Here is a 20978-nt window from a genome sequence, read left to right as displayed (position 1 = left end):
GAACATCCTAGGCATTCCTTGATTTCTGGGGATCAATCAATTTCTTTTCTAACAGGCGTGAGTTTGACCAAGATGACATTGTTTTGAATTACCGGGACCTTGACGGTGATCTGATCCGGTTGCTCTCTGATCAGGATGTTGAACTGATGGTGTCTCAGAGCAGGAGAAGGCCCTCTGAGCAGCGTTTCTTCCCTTGGAAGTTGCACATCACTCACAAAGATGACTTGGGTGTCTACAGCACTAGTCCAGCAATAGGTGCTACGCAAACAGTAGGAGCAACATAAGTGCTGTATAGAGATGTTCCCATAGGTAGCTATACAGTCCTTCCGTAATCCCTCTCTGCAGACAGTTTCCTTGAACAAGCCTTTGAAGTAAGCTTGAAAAGAGTAATTTTTAGTAATATATTACTTTTCAATGTAAAATCTGTACTTAGTTAGCTTCTTCAGCATTTTGGCATTGCTCTGTAATAGAAATGTACACAGAGACCAGAGAAAGTGAAGAACAGAGAAATAAAATTACTGTCCATATTCACAAAGTAAGTCAGTGTTAGCCTGCAGTAGAGGTTTAGTGCCCTGAGCCCCAAGACCTGCTCTAATCTCTATTCTTACTCCCAGAGCTAATTATTTGTCTTCATAAGCTTTTGTCCTAGACTGCCATAATTTTCTTGTCACTTGCTGATATGAAGGCTTGTGTGCCAGTGCTTATGAATGCGTAATTATTTCTGTCACATTTGCATCTGGCTGGGCATTCAGAGTTTGTTCTGGAAGCACCAAGAAAACTTTTTCATGTTTCCATGAAGAAATTGCAGGCCACCTTTGCTTTCTTCTTTTCACTGACCAATATTTTGAATTCTGTGAATTGAACCTAGTACACCTATGGTGTTCCTCATAGATATTTTTGTAGTTGTACAGACTACTTATTTCTGCATTCTAGGAAAATGTGTATGATGCCTATTCAAACAGCAATTTCTTCTCTATCTTCTGCTTTCTGATACCTCATTGCAAGATAGAACTAATAAAAAATTACTGTATCATATTCTTCAAGAAATAAAGTTGCAAATGAGTTTATTTTATCAGTTTCTATTCAAAAGGTTTTTCGGGGGGGGAGAATGAAATAATTCTGTGCTTTTCTTTTTTTTTTTTTTGTGAAAGTGAGATAATTTTGAAGAAGAGTTTGAATATTACCTATTCAGCTTTCCTTAAGGCGGAATTCATTATTGAAGAAAAGCATGTCTTGCAATAGTTTATTTAATGATCATGCAATTAAAATATTTTCTTCTTGAACAAATTTACTGCAGCTTGTAGAAATTACCAGTTATGTATATTTTACATAAATTGTTTGATATCTAAAATACTGTATTTTAAAACCACCATGTGGTTATGGTGTTAAAAAGATGCCACCAAGTATAAATGTAACCACAAAAAAAAAAAATTAGAAGAGTTTTCAGACATCATGCTTTGGATTCAGCTGTTAGTCTCTGTGGCATTAAACTACAATTCCTCATTCAAAAAAATCTTTGTCCTTGACCTGCTGCTAAAATTTGTACAGGCAAAAGGGAAGATTAGCAAGCATCTGAAGGTACTAATAAACAGTTAACTAACAAGAATAACTAACCTGCACCTCCCAAAACTGGCAAAATAATGTTTTCTCTTTTTCCTAGATGTTACCTGTAATGCTGTCAGGTAACAAGATCTTCAACAGCAACAAAAGTTTTTAAGGTGACTTACCCTTTAAACTTTTTTTTCTTCCTGCTATGTATACATAAACTTATTTATATAGATAAGCTATAATATTCTATTATTTGTAGCCCTGCATTTATGCATAGAAGTATATTGGAAATAAAGGAAAGGGTTTATATTTAGAGATAAGCATATAGTTTGCTATATTGGGATGCATAAATCATTTCTTCCTTGACACTTCAAGTGCATAGTTCTAGCAGTATACCAGTCCTGTGCAGACTTGTATGAAAAAATGCACTCTCCAAAGAGTTGTAAGATGTGCTACAGGCCATATCTGCTGTCCAGGTACCTGAAGAATCCATGCATATTACATTGCAGAGGTAGATAACATTTATTCAGAAGAGACACACTTTATGTGTTCCTTTTTCGCAACTATGGAAGGTTTTAGTTGATGTCGTTTTACTAAAATGTTACAAAATGTAACTTCCCACTTCTAAGTCATTGTAGCAATGCAGTTTGGGAAGGAGATGAAGCAATATGCAATGATAATGTTGGTATTCTGACCCCTTGTCCTATGTTAGAGAGTGCATTGTAAATTTGAAACCTAAAAGTGGCATGCACGGCCTGCAAAGCTTCTGGTGTGCAGGATCCTGGTGTGCAGGATTACTCATTACCTGTTCCTGGAGTTCAGCTGAGCAAATAACATCTGAAGATTTTCGCTGACTGCCAGATCCCATGAGGTATGTAACCAGCAGCTCAGCCAGTCTGAAGATGGAGGAGCTGTTTGCGTGAGCAAGGGAGGGAAAATGTCTGCTGGGAAACAAGAAACCTCTTTTCTAAGGGTAGGGGGAGAAGATACATAAACTTACTGCCCTCTGGAAATCAAAGCAGGAGAATTCTTTTCTGCCCATATACTTTAATGCAAAGTAAATTCTGACCATCCAGCAAAGCTGCATATTGCCCTCATCTGCAGGCTTGATATGCACACCTCCTGATAGTCCCAATGATTTGTCCCACACAATTTCTTCAGATACTTTCATATTCTCCTGCTTGCTCTCCACATTTCCCTTATTCATAAGCTACATTTTGTTCCTTGTATATTGATGCGGTTCTTGTAAGAGCCCAACTGTGCTACCTGTGGTTTAGGTCAGTACTATAGGGATTTAGAGAAGGTGTAGTAGCAGTGTAGGACAGACAGACTCTGGCAGTTACATTCTGTATCTGGGGACTCATCTTAGTCCCCTGTAGTTTACTCCTGAGACTGCAGACCTTGAATTTGTCTTTCCCTTATGGCTACTTAACTTTCCTATAGATCTTACTAATGATGGCTACTGTGTTAAGCTTTAAAGCTGGATTTAAAACAGTGACCTGCCTTGGATGTAGGATAATTTCAGATCAACTCTTCCCACCAGTTTTCTTTTTTTCCCCCTCTATGTACTATAATACTCATAATGTATTATTAATTGTTGTTGAATAGATAAAACTTACTTTTTAGAATACCACTGAAAGGATTACACAGGTAAAGGTAGTTCTCCCGCTGTCTGTCCCCCATCCCCTGTGTCTGTCCCCGCCCCCCATATATGTGCAAATAAACATAAAGTACAAAATGATCCCTGCCTTGAAGATTGCCTAGCCTAGAGTAAATCAAGAAACATCACTGGAGTAAAAAACAGAAGTCTGTCTTAGTCTTTCTCACTTCTGCTGCAGTCAGTCCTCTTTTTTCTGAAAATACATTAGTCGCATGATCTGGTAATTGTTAACACTGCAGACTGGCAATGACAAACTTCTTTCCTGTCTTCCCAGTTAACCAGTCCCATCTAAGTGGGTGCTTTGGAGGCTAATATAGGAAGTACAGACTTCCTATTTCACAGGCAATTACACAGACTTTCCTTGAAAGGGCGCGGTTATCATCTTTGAAAGTGCCATTTGGGGTGCATAAAAGATATAGCAGTTATTCTGAAGACTTGCTCGCCAAGAAAATCCTGTGTTTGTTTTATATCTTCTGTCTCCAGCTCTAGGGAAGTGTGGTTTTGCTGGGTTTTGTATCAGTGGTTTCTGATGCTGTGGGGGGAGGCTGGACAGGGAGGGTCACCCATCAAGTTGAAGTCATTTGCCTCACAGACAGCTCTGGATCCAGGTAAGGAAACTTCTTTCTCTTTGGGGAAAACAAAATGGCACAGTCTGCCTTCATACAAAGGTTTGTGAGTCATTAAGGTGTTCCTTAACTGAAATGTTTATTCAGGGGCTCAGCCAGCTCTTTCTGGTATAAGGAAGTGTTCAGAAATCTGAAAGTCAGTAGGAATTGAAAAGTTTTTTCCATGCTCCCCTAAAGTAGAAAAGAGTCTCAGCTCTGTAACATACTTGAGTAGGTGAATTTATTATACTTTTGAGAGGGCAATGAGAGATGGTCAAAAGGACTTGAATACCAGTATTGAACAATGTGGTCCATGGTCTTTGAACCACTCAATCTACTCTCATTTTCAGCAATCACACACACACAAAAAGAAATAGTTTCTCTAGTATTATTTCTACAATTTGCAACTTGTTTGGGGAGCATCTGGTGAAGCAGCACATTGAAGAGAAATCTGAAAGTGAATGAATATAGAAATTCAACGCCTGTAGCTCCCAGGAGCTGCTGGGTTGGAGATCATAGTTTTAAGGAAAGGTGAAAACAGAACACTATTGCCATTCATTAGGAAGGCTTTGAGCATGAAGAGCAGAAGGTTGAATGAATTTGAAGGCTGAGTTATCTTCACAGATTAGGATTGTTTCTTGTTGCTACTCAGCTGGAAGAATCCCTGCACTCCCTTGGAAATGTGCGTTTACTTCTTCATTCTTTGCTCATATCGCAAGCTCACACAATAAGAAGACATGGATTTTGTCCTACAATAAATATTTGGTAGATGTTCTTTCTGAATAGCAGGCCAACACAAAGCCTAAAGAAGTTCCCTAATTCAGTTTTACTTCTTTTTATAGGAAATGAAAACGAGAAGCTCCACCTAAGCAGAGCAAGAGAGTAGCCAGTGGGCAATGAAAACAATTGTTGTCTGAATTAGAATCAAGCTTGCGTGCAAAGAACTGTATGAACATGAAAGAGATTTTAACCCTTCTGCTGAATCTGTATTTGGTCTTCAGTGTCCAAGCCATTCGAGGTGAGTTTCAAATCTATGTTCTCTTTTATCCTTCCGTTATTGCCTTTCTTTTTGTGTCTGTCATCTTCTTTCAGCTAATGCTCTTCCTCATTTTCTGCTTGCTTTTCTGCTTCCTTCTGCCACCATCTTCTATGCTGTAGGAGAACAGACATCTTGATCACAATCAGTGTGTAGCAGAAGCATGTGCAGACGAATCAGTTGTATGTTGGTGGTATGGACAAGTGAAATACTGGACAAATGGATGAGAAGAACAAGCTGACTGGTTAATGAGTGAATAGGAAGGAGGAATAGGGCGTGATAGTTAGTAGAAACAGGAAAATGACAGGCTGCATGATGCAGACGGTAGTGGACAGGAGCAGAGACAAGTGGACAGACACAAGGAGGGGGGGGCTACCAACAACAGCTTCCAAATGCCCTGATTTTCCTCTTGTGGAATTGCTGACAGATAAAAAAGACCCTCTGCCATATCCATTGCTTGTGTTTCTGAGTTTAATCTCTTTCCTCTTCTGATGCAATGACAGCTCCTTTTCTTTCTTCCCTTCCCTTCCCTTCCCTTCCCTTCCCTTCCCTTCCCTTCCCTTCCCTTCCCTTCCCTTCCCTTCCCTTCCCTTCCCTTCCCTTCCCTTCCCTTCCCTTCCCTTCCCTTCCCTTCCCTTCCCTTCCCTTCCCTTCCCTTCCCTTCCCTTCCCTTCCCTTCCCTTCCCTTCCCTTCCCTTCCCTTCCCTTCCCTTCCCTTCCCTTCCCTTCCCTTCCCTTCCCTTCCCTTCCCTTCCCTTCCCTTCCCTTCCCTTCCCTTCCCTTCCCTTCCCTTCCTCCCCTCCCCTCCCCTCCCCCTAATTTGATTTATCAGAGCTGGGAATGGGAAGTATCTCCTTGGATCACCCAGTGCAGCATGTCTGCATCAAGACATGATGCAGATGGTAGTGGACAGGAGCAGAGACAAGTAGCTCCTGTAGCCATCCTAAACATACCACAGTAAGAGAGCTGTCAGAAGGTGTGCCTCACGGACATCTACCTTTTCCAAGACAGATGCCAATGCCTGATGTCTGTGGTAGCTGGGGCAGTTATGCTGCCTGGCCCAGTGTCAGCTGCAGGACATCTTGCTTTGAGATCTCTGCAGGAAAATGTATTACAGTGTAGGTCGGACTGATCTCTTCACATTTTGAGCCTTAGCTTACCTTCAGACCATCCCTTTCTATGCAGGATGCTCTATTTTCTGGTTATGCAAGGAACTCTGTAGAACTGACTTTGCGCTGATTTTCCAGTAGAAGATCAAAGTAAGGTCCCTGTTATATTTGCTAGCTAAGGCACCATGATAATTTTCTGGTGTTTTTTACCTGTGAAAAGCCCCCTCAAACAAGCTGATAGTAGTGCTCATCAAGAAAAATTAGAGAGAGCACACTCATGTTTGCATAGTCATCTCTGTCGTCTGAAGGTCATATCCCAATCCTGCAGCACAGATATTACCTTCAGAGAAAATGAAAAAAGAGAAGGAAGCAACTTGCTTTGTAGTGTATGTACCAGGATCAGCATGTATTTTCCCACGTCACAGTTGTGAGGTTAAAAAAAAAAAAAGTTGTCCCTGATGAGAGGTCTGGCCATTTCTGGGTCATAAATCTAATTCCAACAAATTAGTTCGGGCATTCTTCTGAGTCATAACAAGATTCTTCCCAGAGCATCTCACTCCTAAATATACCTTTCCACTGTCATAACCTTTACTAGGAGGTTAGTGGCAAAGAAGTCCCATACAGCAGCACACAAAGGTGAGATGATCACCATATGCCTGCTGACCAAGGTATCTACTAATCCCTGGAAACTATCAGTGCTTGAGAATTGATACCTTGGCTAGAATTATGTGCCTTGCAGGCACAAAAGTCTCACTTCATTGTTGTAGCTTGGTTTGGGCACTTGTGTATCGTGGAAATGCACAGGAGGGCCATAACTACATATTTTCAAGAAAAGTAATTTTCTGGTGCCATGAGGAGAACATTGTTAACAGTGCCTTCCCTGTTCTGCTGGCAGAATCACTGTACCTCCTGATATATCTCACTATTTCTAATCACTATGTGGTTTTTTGCTTGAATTCCTTTCTCAGAGAGTATCCCTATGAAAAGCTTGAGCTGCTACAATGACTACAACTCACAGGTGACCTGCACATGGATGGAGCATTCAGAGGCTCATGCGCTCGTTGGTATGACTCTTTATCAAAGGGATGACATTATGATGTAAGTACCTGATATGTGCTGTGCTGGATAAAAGTCCAAAGGGAAATTGGCCACAACTTGGAATCCCAGGGACCAGCAGTCAGGTGTTCAGAAAGCACGGCCACCTCGTTCTGCCACTGGGTTAAAGTAAAAGTTGTGCCTGCTTCTGAGGTCTCTTGTAGGAAGGGAAGAATTAATAGAGTGTGCTAGTGGAGTTATTTTTATCACGTTTACATTTATTTTCCTGTTATTTTGTTGTGGAATCATAGATATGAAATAAAATGGGGCATATAGGTTGCTGCTAATGGGATGGAGAAAGTGTTGTCAGAACAAGTGTGAGCCTGACTGTTGTTTATAATCTCAAAGGGATGATACATTCCCCCCGTTATTTTGCCCATTAAGGAGCACCACTGACAGTATCGTTTTTATCAGTCCTGAGAAACATGTGTAGACTGTGTGTTTGTGAGATAGAGAAGACTGGTAAGTTCATCTGTGCTACCACTTTTCCTCCCAGAGATACTGGTCTGTTTATAACAGTATCTCTCTGTTACATCTGTTTCCTTATGAAGAGGGAACTGAATCACCAGACTGGATTGATTGTGAGGATAAGAAAGGACAGAGAAGGAGGAATAGTCATGGAAGAGAGGAAGACAAAGATGGAAAGCTGAGAAAAAAATTAATTAGTCCGGGGATACAGGAAAGAAAAGAAAGAGAAAGAACTCCTCATTTTATTGTAAAGAAGGGAGAATTAATAGACGTAAAAGCAGCCAAAATCAGTGAAAGGTCTTTGAAACAGGACCTTGGAGCTAATACTTCTGGGAAAAGATGATCTAAAACTACTTGGATCTTTGGAGGGTTCTCTGGCACATTGTTACATGATGGAGTGTGTGGATCACCCAGGAAACATGGCTGAAAGGAACTAATTAGACAAGCAGGTATTAAGTGTGGACAGTTACACTGCTGAAATCAAAATGGCCAGTGACTAAACAAGGCCAGCTCACAGATGAATAGTTGACTACATCCCAAACGGTACCCAAAAGGTAATGCTGGTGAGTGGACAGCAATATCTTCAGGACTTCACAGCTCCTGAGCTGACTTTTGATATATGGTCAGACCCACCCATACTTCAGGAATATGCCCGATTTCGTTACTAACACCCAATTTTTAAAAATAGCAATAATACTGGATAATGCTTGCTGGCATGTAGTTGGCCAGGGGACTCCACCCTATCCTGGAAGACAATATTTGGCCTTAGGTATTCACAACTTGATATTTCTCATCTGAATTGGAACAATAAAATATATTGGGCATGAAGCCATAAGCACAAACAAAATACAGAAAGAAGCAACACATCTCTCTAGCAGCCCAGGATGCTACTGCAAGCACACAAAGCTTATCTTCTCCTGTCTAGTTTAAAATATAGTTTCTAATTTTCATGATGCTCCTTGGCTTGGAGAAAGGCTATCTAAAAGGATGATTAACGTTCTGGATGAAATCTTTAATGAATACGTAAGGTCCCTTGGCAGAAAAGAACTACTAAGGATACAGAAGTACATTTTAGATGGATATATATTTTTTTAAGTGTCTTTCTGGGACTGCAAAATTAATGTCTTGAAGAAGCTAAGAATCATCAGAAACTTTACTGCCTTTTGCTCTGAGTAAAAAGTGCATTTCCATGACATTATTTTTCATCATAATAATCGATAATAAAAAATATGCAATTACATAGAGTTAGGCTAAAAACTAACAAAAATAGACTAATACCAAAATATAACACTCTGCTGCACAACTTTGAAATGGGAAGATATTTGACAAAAATCCTGGTCTTAGAAATGTTTGTCATATTAACTGATGCAAAGCAGGACTAGTAGGTACAGTGAGAAGAGGATACAAGTCCCTGAGTAAATTATAACAACAGAATGGGATAGAATAGTTTTCAGGAGTTTAAATTTGCATTAACTGTAGGTCTCCAAATCAGATCTTTACAGATCCGTTTCTCTATACACAGGGAAAACCAGGAAATGTTTTGCAAACGCCAGGCAGAAAATGATGTACATGAAGCTCCAGACTCCTATGTGCACTGGGTTTGTCGCAACACCACACAAATTTTGGCAATAGGGGTAAAGAATATTTACAGCTTCAAACCTAACAAGATGCTACAAGCAGAACTAAATGTTGATCTTTTCCAAAATGGTAAGGATTACATACCAGATTCTCCTTTTCCAATGAATATTAGGCATCTCTGAGAATGTGTTTGTTGTTCAGTCAGGAAGTGAATTCCACTTCCACTGTGAAAACTGTCACCGAGAGGATGGGACAGGGAGGGGAGAGGGCAAGTCTCTGGCAGTAGCTGGACCTGGAAGGGGTACTCAAGCAGGAGCGACTTGGTGTGGCAAGGATAAAATACTCTGGAAATTGGGAAGCTTACCTAGTTGTTTTCTTCCCCTCTTCACGTCCCTGTCCTCACTATCTCATCTACTGGGTTGTGCCTTCACCTTTCAGTTCAGACCCTCCCACCTCAAAACCTCTCAGTCAGCTTGACGAGATCAGGAGGCTTCTTGTTGACCTGGAGAGCAGCTGATGGAATCCAAGGGCTGGGAAAGGCACTGGACTATGAAGTCACTTACAAGCGGGAGTGGGAGTCCTGGGAGGTAAGAGCAGAGGGGCTGAGCTGCCCTGGATTGGTTGTGCAAATGAATGTGTAAAGCCTGTGGTAAAGGTTGTGCAAATGAACGGCCTTTCCCTTCTCGGGTGCTATGAGGAGGTGCAACAAATGTTGTTTTGGGTGAGGCAGAAGTGGGTCTCTTTCTGTTTGCAAGTGACTTGCCCAGTGAAATACCATTTGTGCGAAATGGAATGCAAAGATTTATTCTTCAATGAACAGAAAGCGCTGCGCTTGGGTTTTGAGTTGGAATTGATTTTGCCCTGAATCCCTCCCAAATGAATCACGTTCTCACGGGAGCCTGTGGGAAAAGGGCAAAATAGATTTGAAGCTGCTTCCCGTTCCAGGAGGATACACTTATTTTGAAATAAAATGTTTAAGTGTGCATATTCCAAACTCCCCAGTTTCCTCCCTCCCTGCTCTCCCTCCTTTCCTCCAACAACAGAAGGCTGCCTCGCTCTTGCTCTCCACCACCACGCGTTGCCATCTCAGCCGTGAGGACCTTGTCCCAGGAAGCAGCTATGTTGCCCGTGTGCGAGCCAGACCGGGGCGAGGCAGTGGCTTCTCTGGGCAGTTCAGCGACTGGAGCACGGAGGTGTCATGGGAGACCCCTGAAGGTAGCGTGGGGTGCAGTGAGGCTGTGCAAGGGTGGAAGCACTGGCTGAGAAGCAAGACCTTTCCTGATGCTCAGCTTGCTCTCATCTTCTCCGAAGGTGGCATTCAGCCCAGGAACCTTTTCTGCCTCTTCAACGGTGCAGATCGTCTGACGTGCAGCTGGGAAGTGAAGAAAGTGATGACCACTTCTGTCCTCTTTGGCTTGTTCTTCAGGGCCACTCCGGCATCAGTGTATGTGCTCTGCCCATGGCAGCGTGCCTGCACCTCTCCTGTGGAGTTTCTTCTCTGTTCCATTCCTCTGATCTCAGCTCAACCACTTTTTCCCCCCTCAGAGAAGAGGAGTGCTCTCCTGTGGATGAGAAGGCTTTGCCCCACGTCCCCTACGTGGTACAGAGCTGTGAGATCCGTGTTAGCAACTCCAGTGGTCTGAGCCAGTACTATGTGTCTGTTCGGGCCAAGACGGAGGAGAAATTGATTGAAAGCTACAAGAACAGTGAGTTGCTGTGTTGTTTCTTGCTTCTCCTGGTCACTTCTCAGTGAGATGCCTGTTTGGGCAAGTGGGGCTGAGGACAGCGGTGGTGAGGAAAAGTGAGTGGGAAGGGGGAGAGACTGGGACTGATGAAGAAAGGAACTGGATGCTGTGTCAGGTCAGAGCTCTGGGAGCAGTGGCTCATAGGTGTGGAGCTCCTTGGTGGCTCTCGTTACTGCGGGGAAGGTGGCATCGGTGGAAACGGCTGTGCAGAAATGTGGGCTGTGACCCAGAGCTTCTTGCTGAGCAATGGTCACACTGCTGTCTTCTCTGTGATTGACCTTCATGGGTGTCCCTGCTGACAGGGAGGAGTGGTGAGAGGTGTTTGTGGTGAGTGTGCCACTACGTGATTTCTCAAGAAGCCAGTGAAGCTTTTGTTTGTGCAGCGGCCCTTGGAGCACCGGCTGAGGTAGGACTCTTCTGCTGAGTGAGGTGCTCCAGGTGAAACATCTCCATCTGTGTGTATCTGGAGGTACTGGTGCTGCTTTGCCCAAAGCACAGCTGGGAGAACTCCTGCAGTGGGTGAAAATATCAGGTGGTAGCTCCAAGAGAGCTGAAAATCTCTGGAAATGTGTTGGAGCGGTAGAGATGTTTCAAATATTGCTGTAGTGCTTGTCTGTACACAGGGAGTGCCGTCAATATTAATGGATATGGATTTTCTGTTACTTAATGGTCTAGTGGTTTATTGTATTTGACTAGAAAATGAAGATGCAGAGAATTAAAAAGTGTTAAAAAGCTGAGACTTCTTACATTGCATAAAACAATGTTGTTTTCATTCCCTGGAAGCTATCCCCGGTGGTGGAAGGGAGTGCTGGGCCAGTGTGTTGATAAGTGCTCTGAGACATTCCGTGTGTTCCAGTCAAGGTGCTGCCGCCTACAAATGTGTCAGTAACAGTGACGGAGAACGGGGAGTACGAACTGAGGTGGATAAAACACAAGTTGCGATATGGCTTCATAAAACAGAGATACGAAGTTGAGTACTGGAAAAGCAACCAATATGACAAGGTGACTCTAAGAAAGTGCAGCAGTCCTGGATTTCTCTTTGCTGGGCAAATGGGAGAGATGGTTCCTCTCACCTTCATCGTTTGTGCTTCTTTCTTCTCCCCAGGCTCCCCAGAAGTTAATTATCAGCAATGATGAACCTCCCTTCATCCTCACCCTGCAGATGCTGGCATCATCTACAGCATATAGGGGGAAAATGCGTGCAAGGGTGAATACGCCTCTGGATTATAAGGGGCCTTGGAGTGAATGGAGTGAGGAGTTCACCTGGGAGACTGAGAATGGTACTTTTCATGCAGGCTCCTTCTGTAGGGTTTTGCGGACTGTTAATGGCTGAAATGCCTCTGTAGAAAGATACGTTCTCTAGCTGGGTTGAAGTTAGGTCCAGCCACGAGCTAGCTGGGGTCACCTAACAAGGTAGCTGTCCCACCTGCACCCTTGCAGCACAGCAGCAATGCTCGTGAAGGGAGTGAGCAGAAATGACCTTTTAAGCTTCTTTCCTACTTCCTTTCACAAGGTGAGTACAACCAGCCATGAAGTTTTCCACATGGATAATCAAGCAAAGATCCTGCCCAGAAGATCATTCTTGTTTCCTGATTCTAGTATTCCATTCTTCTATTAGTGACAGAAGAGCCTGAGACTGCAAGAAGACAGAATATAAGCCATCAGACTTTTATATTTGATGAGTGGCTATATGGTTGCTTTAAAGATACAGCTGTTTCTGGCCTTTAGGGGCAGAAAGTCTGCTATCATATGGTCTTGTGCCCAAAGTGATATGATCTTACATGATTTGTCCTCAGGAAGCTTCTAGTGGTAAGACAGTAAGTAAATTTTGATGAGTGTCTCAGGAAGAAATTGGTATGTTGTTGATGATCCATTATGGCTATTAGCAGAGGAAATCTCTTCGAAGAATCTCTGAGACCCTGTCTCTTGCGGACTGTACAAAGTAGGGCAGACCTAAGATGCCTGAACACCTGCCTCTTCTACATGGTGGAGCATGGTACCTAGCTGTCTTTCTATTAGCATAAACTGCTTGCTCTGATGTCAGTAAAAAATAAAAAAAGGATCAGTAAAGGAGATGAGGAGCTCCTTCTGACAGTAAGCTGTTCATGCCATGTTTGATCTGTCCTATTTTGGAGGGTATCCCAACAGTTTGAAAGCCTCATGGTCCTATCCGTTGACACGCCACCTACATTTTCCTGATCTGCTTGCATGAAGAGTGACCAGAATGAAAAACCTCTTCTCTGTTTCAGTTCTTCCACCGGTGGTTCTCCCAGTGATGCTCCCAGCTCTCATCATCACTTTGCTAATAGTTGCTTATTGCAGCTATAAGTATTTCCTCAGGTAGGCTTGTCTTGTGACTAGATTTAGCAGCATGTTGGCCCTGTGGGTGGCAAAAAGGCTGAGGCACTTCTTGTCCCCCATCTTCCCTGGGTGGAGATAACCCTTGGTGTGCAACGGGCAGCCTTGTGCGTGTCTGTGCAAGGGTGGGAACTGGGTGGTGACATGTCAGGGCCTTCGTGGTGCCTCACTGTGCAGGGCAGCACAGTGTGCAGGGTGCAGTCTTTTGTGGTTGCGGCCACGCTGAGAAACAAATCTTGAAAACTCCGTGGTGTTGTTGCAGGAAGAAGAAAATGTGGGAGGAAAAGATTCCAAACCCCAGCAAGAGTCTCCTGATCCAGAGCTACCTGGGGGTAAGAGGGAGCTGTACCTTGATGTGTTCATTATTTCTCTCTCTTTTTCAGGACTTCAAATGATCTTAAGAGCTCTTCTTGTTTCCTAGTCCACAATGAACAAATATCTTTATTTGTCTATGCCTTATTTTTAGTAGTAGTTCTGGTCATATTCAACATAACTGCGTTCTTATATTTATACTAGAGACTTCTTTAGTGTTGTGTTTGTCAGCATTGCTGTGCTATAAAATCAAGGTAGAAAATTTTCAGTACTTTAACATTTTAAGTGACTGAAATAATTAGCGTCATTAACTGACTGAAATCATTAGCTAGTGTCATTAGCAAACTTCATCAGCTGGTGCTTTCATTCATCTCCAAATAGTAATCAACACTAATTCAGAGCTTTTTAGAATGGGGTGGTAGCTGTATTAAAGAAAATTTTATTTTAAGGAGCCTGATTTTCTGGTATAAATGTTTCCACATGCCTGTATGTTACCAGGACAAGCATTCCTTATTGGAAATCAAGGAACATGCTAAGGCAGCATTTGGTTAAAGCGGTGTAGGTAGAACCTCCCTCCCTTCTTCCTCCCTTCCAAAACCCCCCAGCATCTGGAAGGGTAGTAGAGGCATCTCTAGATTTTTGTGGTAAAATATATTTATATCTATATATCTTGCAAGAATATCTAATTCAATAATTCACCCACTGCAATAAACACATACACACAGATAGACATATTTTTGTATAATAGTTGATTCTGTTCTATGTTCATAAAGGATGGGTTACAGTAATTATAGATACATGGAAAGCCAATGAGTATAATTTACAACATGGCCTTTGTGTGAGGTGAGTGCGCAGTTACAGTATCTACATTTGTGTGTGAGTGAAGGAGTTAACACGTTTGTTAACCACTGCACATTTGTTACATTGCTGTAAAATGGACCTTCATTGTAATGACCTGGTTTAATACATAATTTTCAAATAGATAGCAAAGGCATGGGTTCTGTTGTGCCAGAAGACAAACTGGTTTATTCTTATAGTAAAGTCTCAAGTTAGTTTATTTTGCCTGATCTCTACAGTCAAAACTGGAAATTTTTTCCCACTCTAAGAAGCACTTTAATAGCTTTATGTCCTATTCCTTAGCTGTTTCTCCATCCACAAGCACTCACTGCCTTAGTTTCATGGTTTTGAAAGTTTCAGTCCCTGCACTGAATTACCTTACTCCAAGTTTTGTAGACATCTCAGTAATTCTGTTTCCCTGGTGCAGAAGGACTTCCCTTTGTGAACCCATGTTGACTGTGCCTGATGATTGTGTTGCTCTTTAAATGCCTTTTGATAGCAGCCAGTAGGATCTTCTTCATAAGTTTCCCATGAACTGAGGTCAGACTAATAGGTCTGTATTTTCTTGAGCCTTCCCTCATGCCCTTCTTGTAAACTGGAATAACATTGTCTAGCTTCCAGGCAGCAGGGACCTCCCCAGCCTCCCAAGAATTTTGGTAGGTGATCAAGAGGGGTCCTGCTGTAACACCCACCAGCTCCTTCAGTACTCTGGGATGAATCCCATCAGGCCCCATGGACTCATGAACATTTAGCTGATACAGCTGTTCCCTTACAACTTCAGTGTCCACAAACAGAAAATCGTTCTCTCACTCATGGTCCTCCAACTCAGAGGCCTGGGCAGCCCAAGGTCTTATCAGTATTATTAAAGACTGAGGTAAAAACCACACTGAATGCCTCTGCTTTTTATTCATCCCTATTCATCAGGTTCCCATCATCAGCAAGTATTGGTCTAATGTTTTCTTTAGACCTCCTCTTGCTATTAATGTACTTAAAAAAGCCCTTCTTGTTGTCTGATACAACACTGGACAGCTTCAACTCTAATTGAGCTTTGGCCTTTTTTGTCTTCTCCCTGCACATATGAACCCCAGTTCTGCAGTCTTCATATAGAGCCTGACCTTGCTTCCAGAATCATACAATTTCTTTTTGCTCTTGAGCAAGTTTGGCTTCTTTTTGCCCTTCTTCATTCCCTATTCAGCCAGGCTGGTCATCTGCCACACTTAATTGACTTACAATACACTGGAATTGCCTGCTCCTGTGCTTTTAAAAGGTGGTTCTTAAAAACTGACCAGCATTTGTGGACTCCCAAGCCCTCTAGACCGAATTCCCAGGGGACACTCTTAAGTAGCTCCCTGAAAGTTTGCTCTTTCAAAACCCAGGGTAGCAACTCTACTGCCCTTTTTTCTCATTACCCTGAAAATTTTAAATTCAGTCATGTCATGATCACTGTGGCCAAGACAGCCCCTACCATCGCATCTCCCATGAGTCCTTCCCTATTCACAAATAACAAGTCTAGGAGGGCATGTTTGCTAGTTGGCTCACTGAGTACTTGTACTTACGTCAGTGGTAAGGCAACATGGGACTGAAGTAACCATCTTCTGCAGAACAGAACACACCTTCTAGTCATGTTAAGGAAGTTGTATTCCTATTGCCAGATGCTGTAGTCTCTCCTATTTTCTTTTCTTTGTCCACGAGGAATGTATGGTTCTTGATTCCACTGCCAGCAAGACACTGCTCTTTTGTCATGTCTGCTTTTTAATTTTCAGAAAGTACATTTAGGAAACTGGCCAACAAGCAGCCAGCTGGATTTCAACAAATACAGCTTTTCAGACAAGATGGATCAGGCTAGCTTCCTTCAAGTTGTGGACAGGTGAGCGAACAGCACATTATAGTAGCACTGTCGATGATAATTTCAAAGAGCTCCCTAAGTCACGGCAGGTTATAATCAAATGTTCTGTCACTAAAAAGCCTATACAAGTTGCTTTTGAGGAAAGGATAATTTTTTTGTCTATCTAGGTTAGCCTGCTTTACTAAGAAAGTGTTTTTCTATTTGTAGTTTCAACTAAGCTTGTTTTATATTTAATGTTTGCCACAATAACATTTCTCATGAGCAGCTTTTAACTTTCCTGCATTCAGGCAGATGAAGACTTTGGAAGAGTCCCCTGAAGGGCAGCCTAAAAAGACAGATGTTTCTCCTGTCACACTGGACCTACAGAACTCATACCATGCTCTAAATGAGCCAGAGCATGCCCCAGTTGTCTGCCCAAGACAGATTGCTGGTCATTCCTTTCCTGTTTCAAGGAGAAACAGTGCTGATGCAAGTATTGCTTCCCAGACAGCAATCCCTTGCTTTGCTTTCAATGGTCCATACTTGTATAGCCCAATGATGTCCTCCCAGCCCAATATGCATCAGATCCTGGAAGCAGACCCAGCGGGAGACTGTAAGAAATCAGTTTCCCTTCAGTATGTGACCCTCCCAAAGGAAGACTGTCCCCAGGCTCCACAAAGGCAAAAGCAGCCAGGAGAAGGTGCTCCACAGCACTTCCTGCTCCCACAACAGAAGGAAAAGAAGCTGCACCTTGAGGATGAGAATGAAGCCTCACTGGCCCCACCAGCCTGTGGGGATAGCATGAACATGCGAATAGAAGAGCAGAAATCTCCAAAGGCTCTTAGCTGTATCGTGTCTCCTCAGCAGTGTCCCTTGGAGTACATCACCACAGACAGCCTGTCACCACCATCAGCCAGCGACTCCAGCCATCTGCCACTTGTCACTGCTGGGGAGCTACCTTGTGACTTGCAGGAGCCCCAGCCCTCCAGTGACCACTCTGGCCGTGAGCTTTTTCCTGGGCAAACTGGTGTTGTGGTCCCAGATTCAGGTCAAGCACCCATCCCTTCTCCTGAATTGCCCCTGGATACATTTGGAGACTATCTTACTGTCCCTTTAGGTCTCCATGGACATTCAAAACCCACAAAGGTTATTTTGCCTGTCTTAGAGAAGGGAAACGATCTTCCTAGGAAGCAGTTTTTGCCAGAGGGTAATTTGGTGGTGTTAAACCCTGACAGCACTGAGCCAGTTTTCCTTTGTCAGGTTGGTGACTATTGTTTCCAGAGCCTAAAATCCGATGTGAAGATGGATGTTAGCCAGGACGACCACCAAGTCAAGAAACTTTCTGAAGGCAAGACAACACCTGGGAAGCCTGTATCTGATGATAAATCCATCAATGGCAAGGAGAAGGATGTATCAAAAATGCAGGCTATTCAGCTATTCAAAAACCTGAAATCAGATGATTACTTTTCCTGGCAGCAATCTTTGAGGATCACAGAAATCTGTTAAATGGGCAAATATTAATGAATGCCACAGCTACAGGTAACTGGAAGAAGTTGCAACTATCTGATGAAAATGAACCCTCTAACCTAGGAACAAATAAGTGCCATATAAAGCAACTAAAATTCCTTTTCCCAGCTTCCAATCCAACATGTTGAAAGACTTGAGTTAGCTCAATATCCTTCTTAATGGCCTTCACAGATTTGGCATGAAAGACAATCCAAATATTCCCTCTTGGTGTTTTTCAAACTTTTGGCTTATCCACAATGAACAGTTTATCTTCCTCATGATCCTGTGACAGACCACAGTCATCTTTCAGTAATACCAGCTTGCCTGCGGTAAAACTCGTGGCAGGAAATGCAGACTTAACAGCATGAATAGCTATCAGAAATAGACAGGCTTGGAAGCCTTGGAAAGAGAACTTGCATTCTTAAGAGCAATTTTGTTGAACTTTTGTGTGTGTTTAAAATAGATCTGAGAGTCACCAAGGACCTTTCATATCTCTACCTTTCTCCTACTGGCATGAAATAGATATCTAAGGTGGAAAAAACCCACCCAGACAGTAATAGGAGGGTAAATAAAAAATGAGAAAAAATTGCTGAAGTCCAGGAAACCTTTCTTAGTGTCAAGGTGCAGTGTATTGCAGTTCATTCTAAGGGTAAGAAGGAGACCCGCAAGGAGGGATTATACATCACTGAAAGAAAACCCAAGGACTCTTAAGGTGCAGTGAGAGGGAGGGAGTGGGGCAGGTAACAGAAAATGATGGGCAAGAAATGTTGTGAGGGTGCATAAGCCTGTATGTGATGGAGTTTTTCTGTTTCTAAGTGTTAAAGTACTACATGATTTTCTTTTAAGTTCATTGGCTGTTTATGCATGATATAATTACTCTTAACTATATAATTAATTCTTTTTTTTTTTCCTGAGTAATAAGCTGTGTTGAGAAAGAGGGGCCATTTTTTTTCCCAGTTCTGCTGAAGAAAGTGGTGTAATGTAAGAGCATTTGTTCAGAGCTGCCGCTTTAAGATCAGTAAAAGGCTTTGGTGTCAGACCTGAAGGTGGGCTTCTCTTCCAAACCAACACGTTTCTTTTTTCAAATATAAAATTTGTACTAATAAAAAAATATTTCTTCCTGTAAACCTTTCCTTTTATATGTTAAGAGCATTGTGATTACAATAACTTTACTATTAGTTCATATGATCAGGTCTCAAAAAATTCTGTAGGTTCTGCTATGTCACCTGTGAGGTGGGATGTTTTCTCCTGACTTTGCAATATTATTTAATAGCGATAATAGGAAGGAGTTTTCTGGTTGTGCCAGCTGTTTCCTCCTGCTGGGTTAATGGGACAGCGCTGATTTAGAAATTGTAGTGAAATGCATTGGGGTTTTTTTCAGAATTTAAATCATTATAAACCCTGTTTTAAATCTGAAAGGTGTGCAAATGGTGTTTGGTGTTCTTGACAGTGAAAGGCAGGCAGTTGTAGCCTCTGAAAAAGAATATTGATGAACATTCTAAGGGATTTTCAATTTAGTCCTTTCCTAATCAATGGGGTTTTTTGTTAGTCACTTCTTTGGCCATTTATGCATAGTACAAACAATTCCATGTATGATCGTGCTCTATCTAGGCATGTTCTAAAATGAGATGTCCAAATTCATGACCAAATTCAGTATCTGGATTCATATCTTAGATATGCATCACTTTGCTGGGCCTTGCATTGCTGTGGTTTTAATAATCAAAAAGAACAGTGAGTGGGGGAACTTTTATTCAGCTCAGTGGCTTTTGGATGAAGCCCATTTGCATTGTGATTGGTACTTTAACAACTACCTGTTCCTCCTGTCCTTCTGCACTTCATGGGGCATTGGAAGAGCCTGCTTTAGAGATGGGGTTTATAAATAAAAGAACATTTGATATGACCCCACAGAGCAGATACTATGATCTGAAGATCACTTCAGGAGCCTGGAACTTACAGAGTAACATGCCATTGTCAGGCTAGGGGAGCTGGGCAGTGGTTTTCTTCTGCAATGATAATGACTGTTTTAGGGCAGAATGAGTTTCTGCTCTAGGTACTTGTTCAATATCCACATAAGCATCATTAAATAAAATAATGTAGTGAACACTGGAAGCAAGGGTCACAACATACAGCTCCGCTTCACCAGAGGAATCCACTTCTTACAGGGTTACAGAATCAAAACTTCCATAAACTTCATCTGTTGCTGATCCTGTGAATCTTCCATTCTCTTCCGCATGAGGTCCAGCTGCAGTAGGGGTGGTAAAAATCATTTTACAATCCTGTAGCCTGGTGATTCAAGGAGCTGTTGTGAGTCACAGGTCTTCAATTTCCTGATCATTAGCTTGACCCACAAAGATACTGTGTGAAAGGAGAGTGCTGCTACCTTCCCCAGTGCTAGGTACTCATATACCGGAGAGGAATCATCATTCTGATGATTTGGGAGCCAACTATGACATGCCCCTTTCTGTAGTGCTTCTCACTAAGTAGTTCCAGGCCCTCAGGCTGTATTTTTGAGTAATGATTCACCATTGTTCCATATATGGTCAAAAAAGGAGAGGTACACATCTCAATTAATGCTGTAAATCACATTTTACAGCTTTCAATTTAAATTGAATATACAGTTATGAAATCATTGCAACCCATTCCTTACTGTATGCTCAAACATCAAAGATTCTGCCTATGTTTTAACAGCAGGCATTTTTCTCTTCGTTGCTCTGAGGTAATCAGTTCGTTATTCTCTTATCATAATCTTCCTCAACCAGAAACATATTACCTGAATTTGCATGAGATTAGGGTAGTAAGTATATTGTGACCTCAATAATTCTAATTAAGATCTATGCTGAACTGTCTGTGCTAGCCTGGGGGTTGTCTTTTATGTAAAGAAGGAAAACAAAGCCGAATGATTTTGCTAGAAAAGGACGCCTGCATTGGAAAGACCCCTGAGACCTCGGGGAACAGTAGCTGGAGAATTTCTGAGAATACTGAATCTCTGCAGGGTAATGGAAAACAAACCCAACCCATCCTGCCAGTCCCTGTGTAGTTTTGTGTTGATTCAGTCAAACACATTTGTACACACAGTCTTGTTCCCTTACAACTCCCATGAAGGATCTCTCTCTTCTCATGCCCTACGTGCCCCCTCTGCTCTTGCTACAGAGCTGAAATTTTCATGAAAAGAAACCTCGCATGTCATGTTTTGTACGTGGAGAATAAATAGTGCAATGACTTCATGCCTGTTTTGTCCCTTTTTAAATCCTTCCAAGTGGCTGCCAGGTTTCCATATGCCCCAGCCTTGATCCTAA

At 42.3% G+C, this 20978-nt stretch overlaps 2 protein-coding genes across 7 annotated transcripts in view; both read left to right on the top strand.

Annotated features, from left to right (window-relative positions):
- The window catches only part of NCF4 (neutrophil cytosolic factor 4), a 29127-nt gene extending 28060 nt beyond the window's left edge, over window positions 1-1067 (top strand). For all 4 annotated transcript variants that reach the window (XM_037388306.1, XM_037388307.1, XM_037388308.1 and 1 more), the window contains one exon: window positions 56-1067. In XM_037388306.1, coding sequence (XP_037244203.1) covers window positions 56-284 — 229 coding nt within the window. In that variant the 3' untranslated portion in view covers window positions 285-1067. The remainder of the gene's footprint in view (window positions 1-55) is intronic.
- Window positions 1068-2208: 1141 nt separating this feature from the next.
- CSF2RB (colony stimulating factor 2 receptor subunit beta) lies at window positions 2209-19100 on the top strand. Of its 3 annotated transcripts, XM_037388303.1 has the most exons (15): window positions 2209-2419; window positions 3692-3816; window positions 4670-4831; window positions 6927-7056; window positions 9044-9228; window positions 9538-9686; window positions 10143-10314; window positions 10411-10543; window positions 10645-10805; window positions 11701-11846; window positions 11950-12124; window positions 13094-13184; window positions 13465-13534; window positions 16115-16218; window positions 16485-19100. In XM_037388303.1, the coding sequence occupies exons 3-15, from the start codon at window positions 4762-4764 to the stop codon at window positions 17680-17682; spliced, it is 2784 nt and encodes a 927-aa protein (XP_037244200.1). In that variant the 5' UTR covers window positions 2209-2419; window positions 3692-3816; window positions 4670-4761; the 3' UTR covers window positions 17683-19100. The 3 variants fall into 3 exon arrangements, with proteins under 3 accessions (XP_037244200.1, XP_037244201.1, XP_037244199.1); XM_037388304.1 differs by lacking the exon at window positions 2209-2419 and having other exon boundaries at window positions 2463-3816; window positions 4673-4831; XM_037388302.1 differs by lacking the exon at window positions 2209-2419 and having other exon boundaries at window positions 2463-3816.
- Window positions 19101-20978: the final 1878 nt, after the last annotated feature.

The sequence above is a fragment of the Falco rusticolus genome, chromosome 5 (genome assembly GCF_015220075.1).
Source record: "Falco rusticolus isolate bFalRus1 chromosome 5, bFalRus1.pri, whole genome shotgun sequence".
Taxonomy (NCBI): Eukaryota; Metazoa; Chordata; class Aves; order Falconiformes; family Falconidae; genus Falco; species Falco rusticolus.
The sequence above is the reverse complement of the archived record's forward strand: the minus strand, read 5'-3'. Positions and strand labels throughout refer to the sequence as shown.

What these genes read in the sequence shown, in the direction of transcription:
- CSF2RB (XM_037388303.1), top strand. Translation starts at nt 4,762, where the DNA reads ATGAACATGAAAGAGATTTTAACCCTTCTGCTGAATCTGTATTTGGTC. An exon ending in CAAAGGGATGACATTATGAT is followed by an intron (nt 7,057 to 9,043) that starts GTAAGTACCTGA and finishes CTCTATACACAG; the next exon opens with GGAAAACCAGGAAATGTTTT. An exon ending in GGGAGTGGGAGTCCTGGGAG is followed by an intron (nt 9,687 to 10,142) that starts GTAAGAGCAGAG and finishes CTCCAACAACAG; the next exon opens with AAGGCTGCCTCGCTCTTGCT.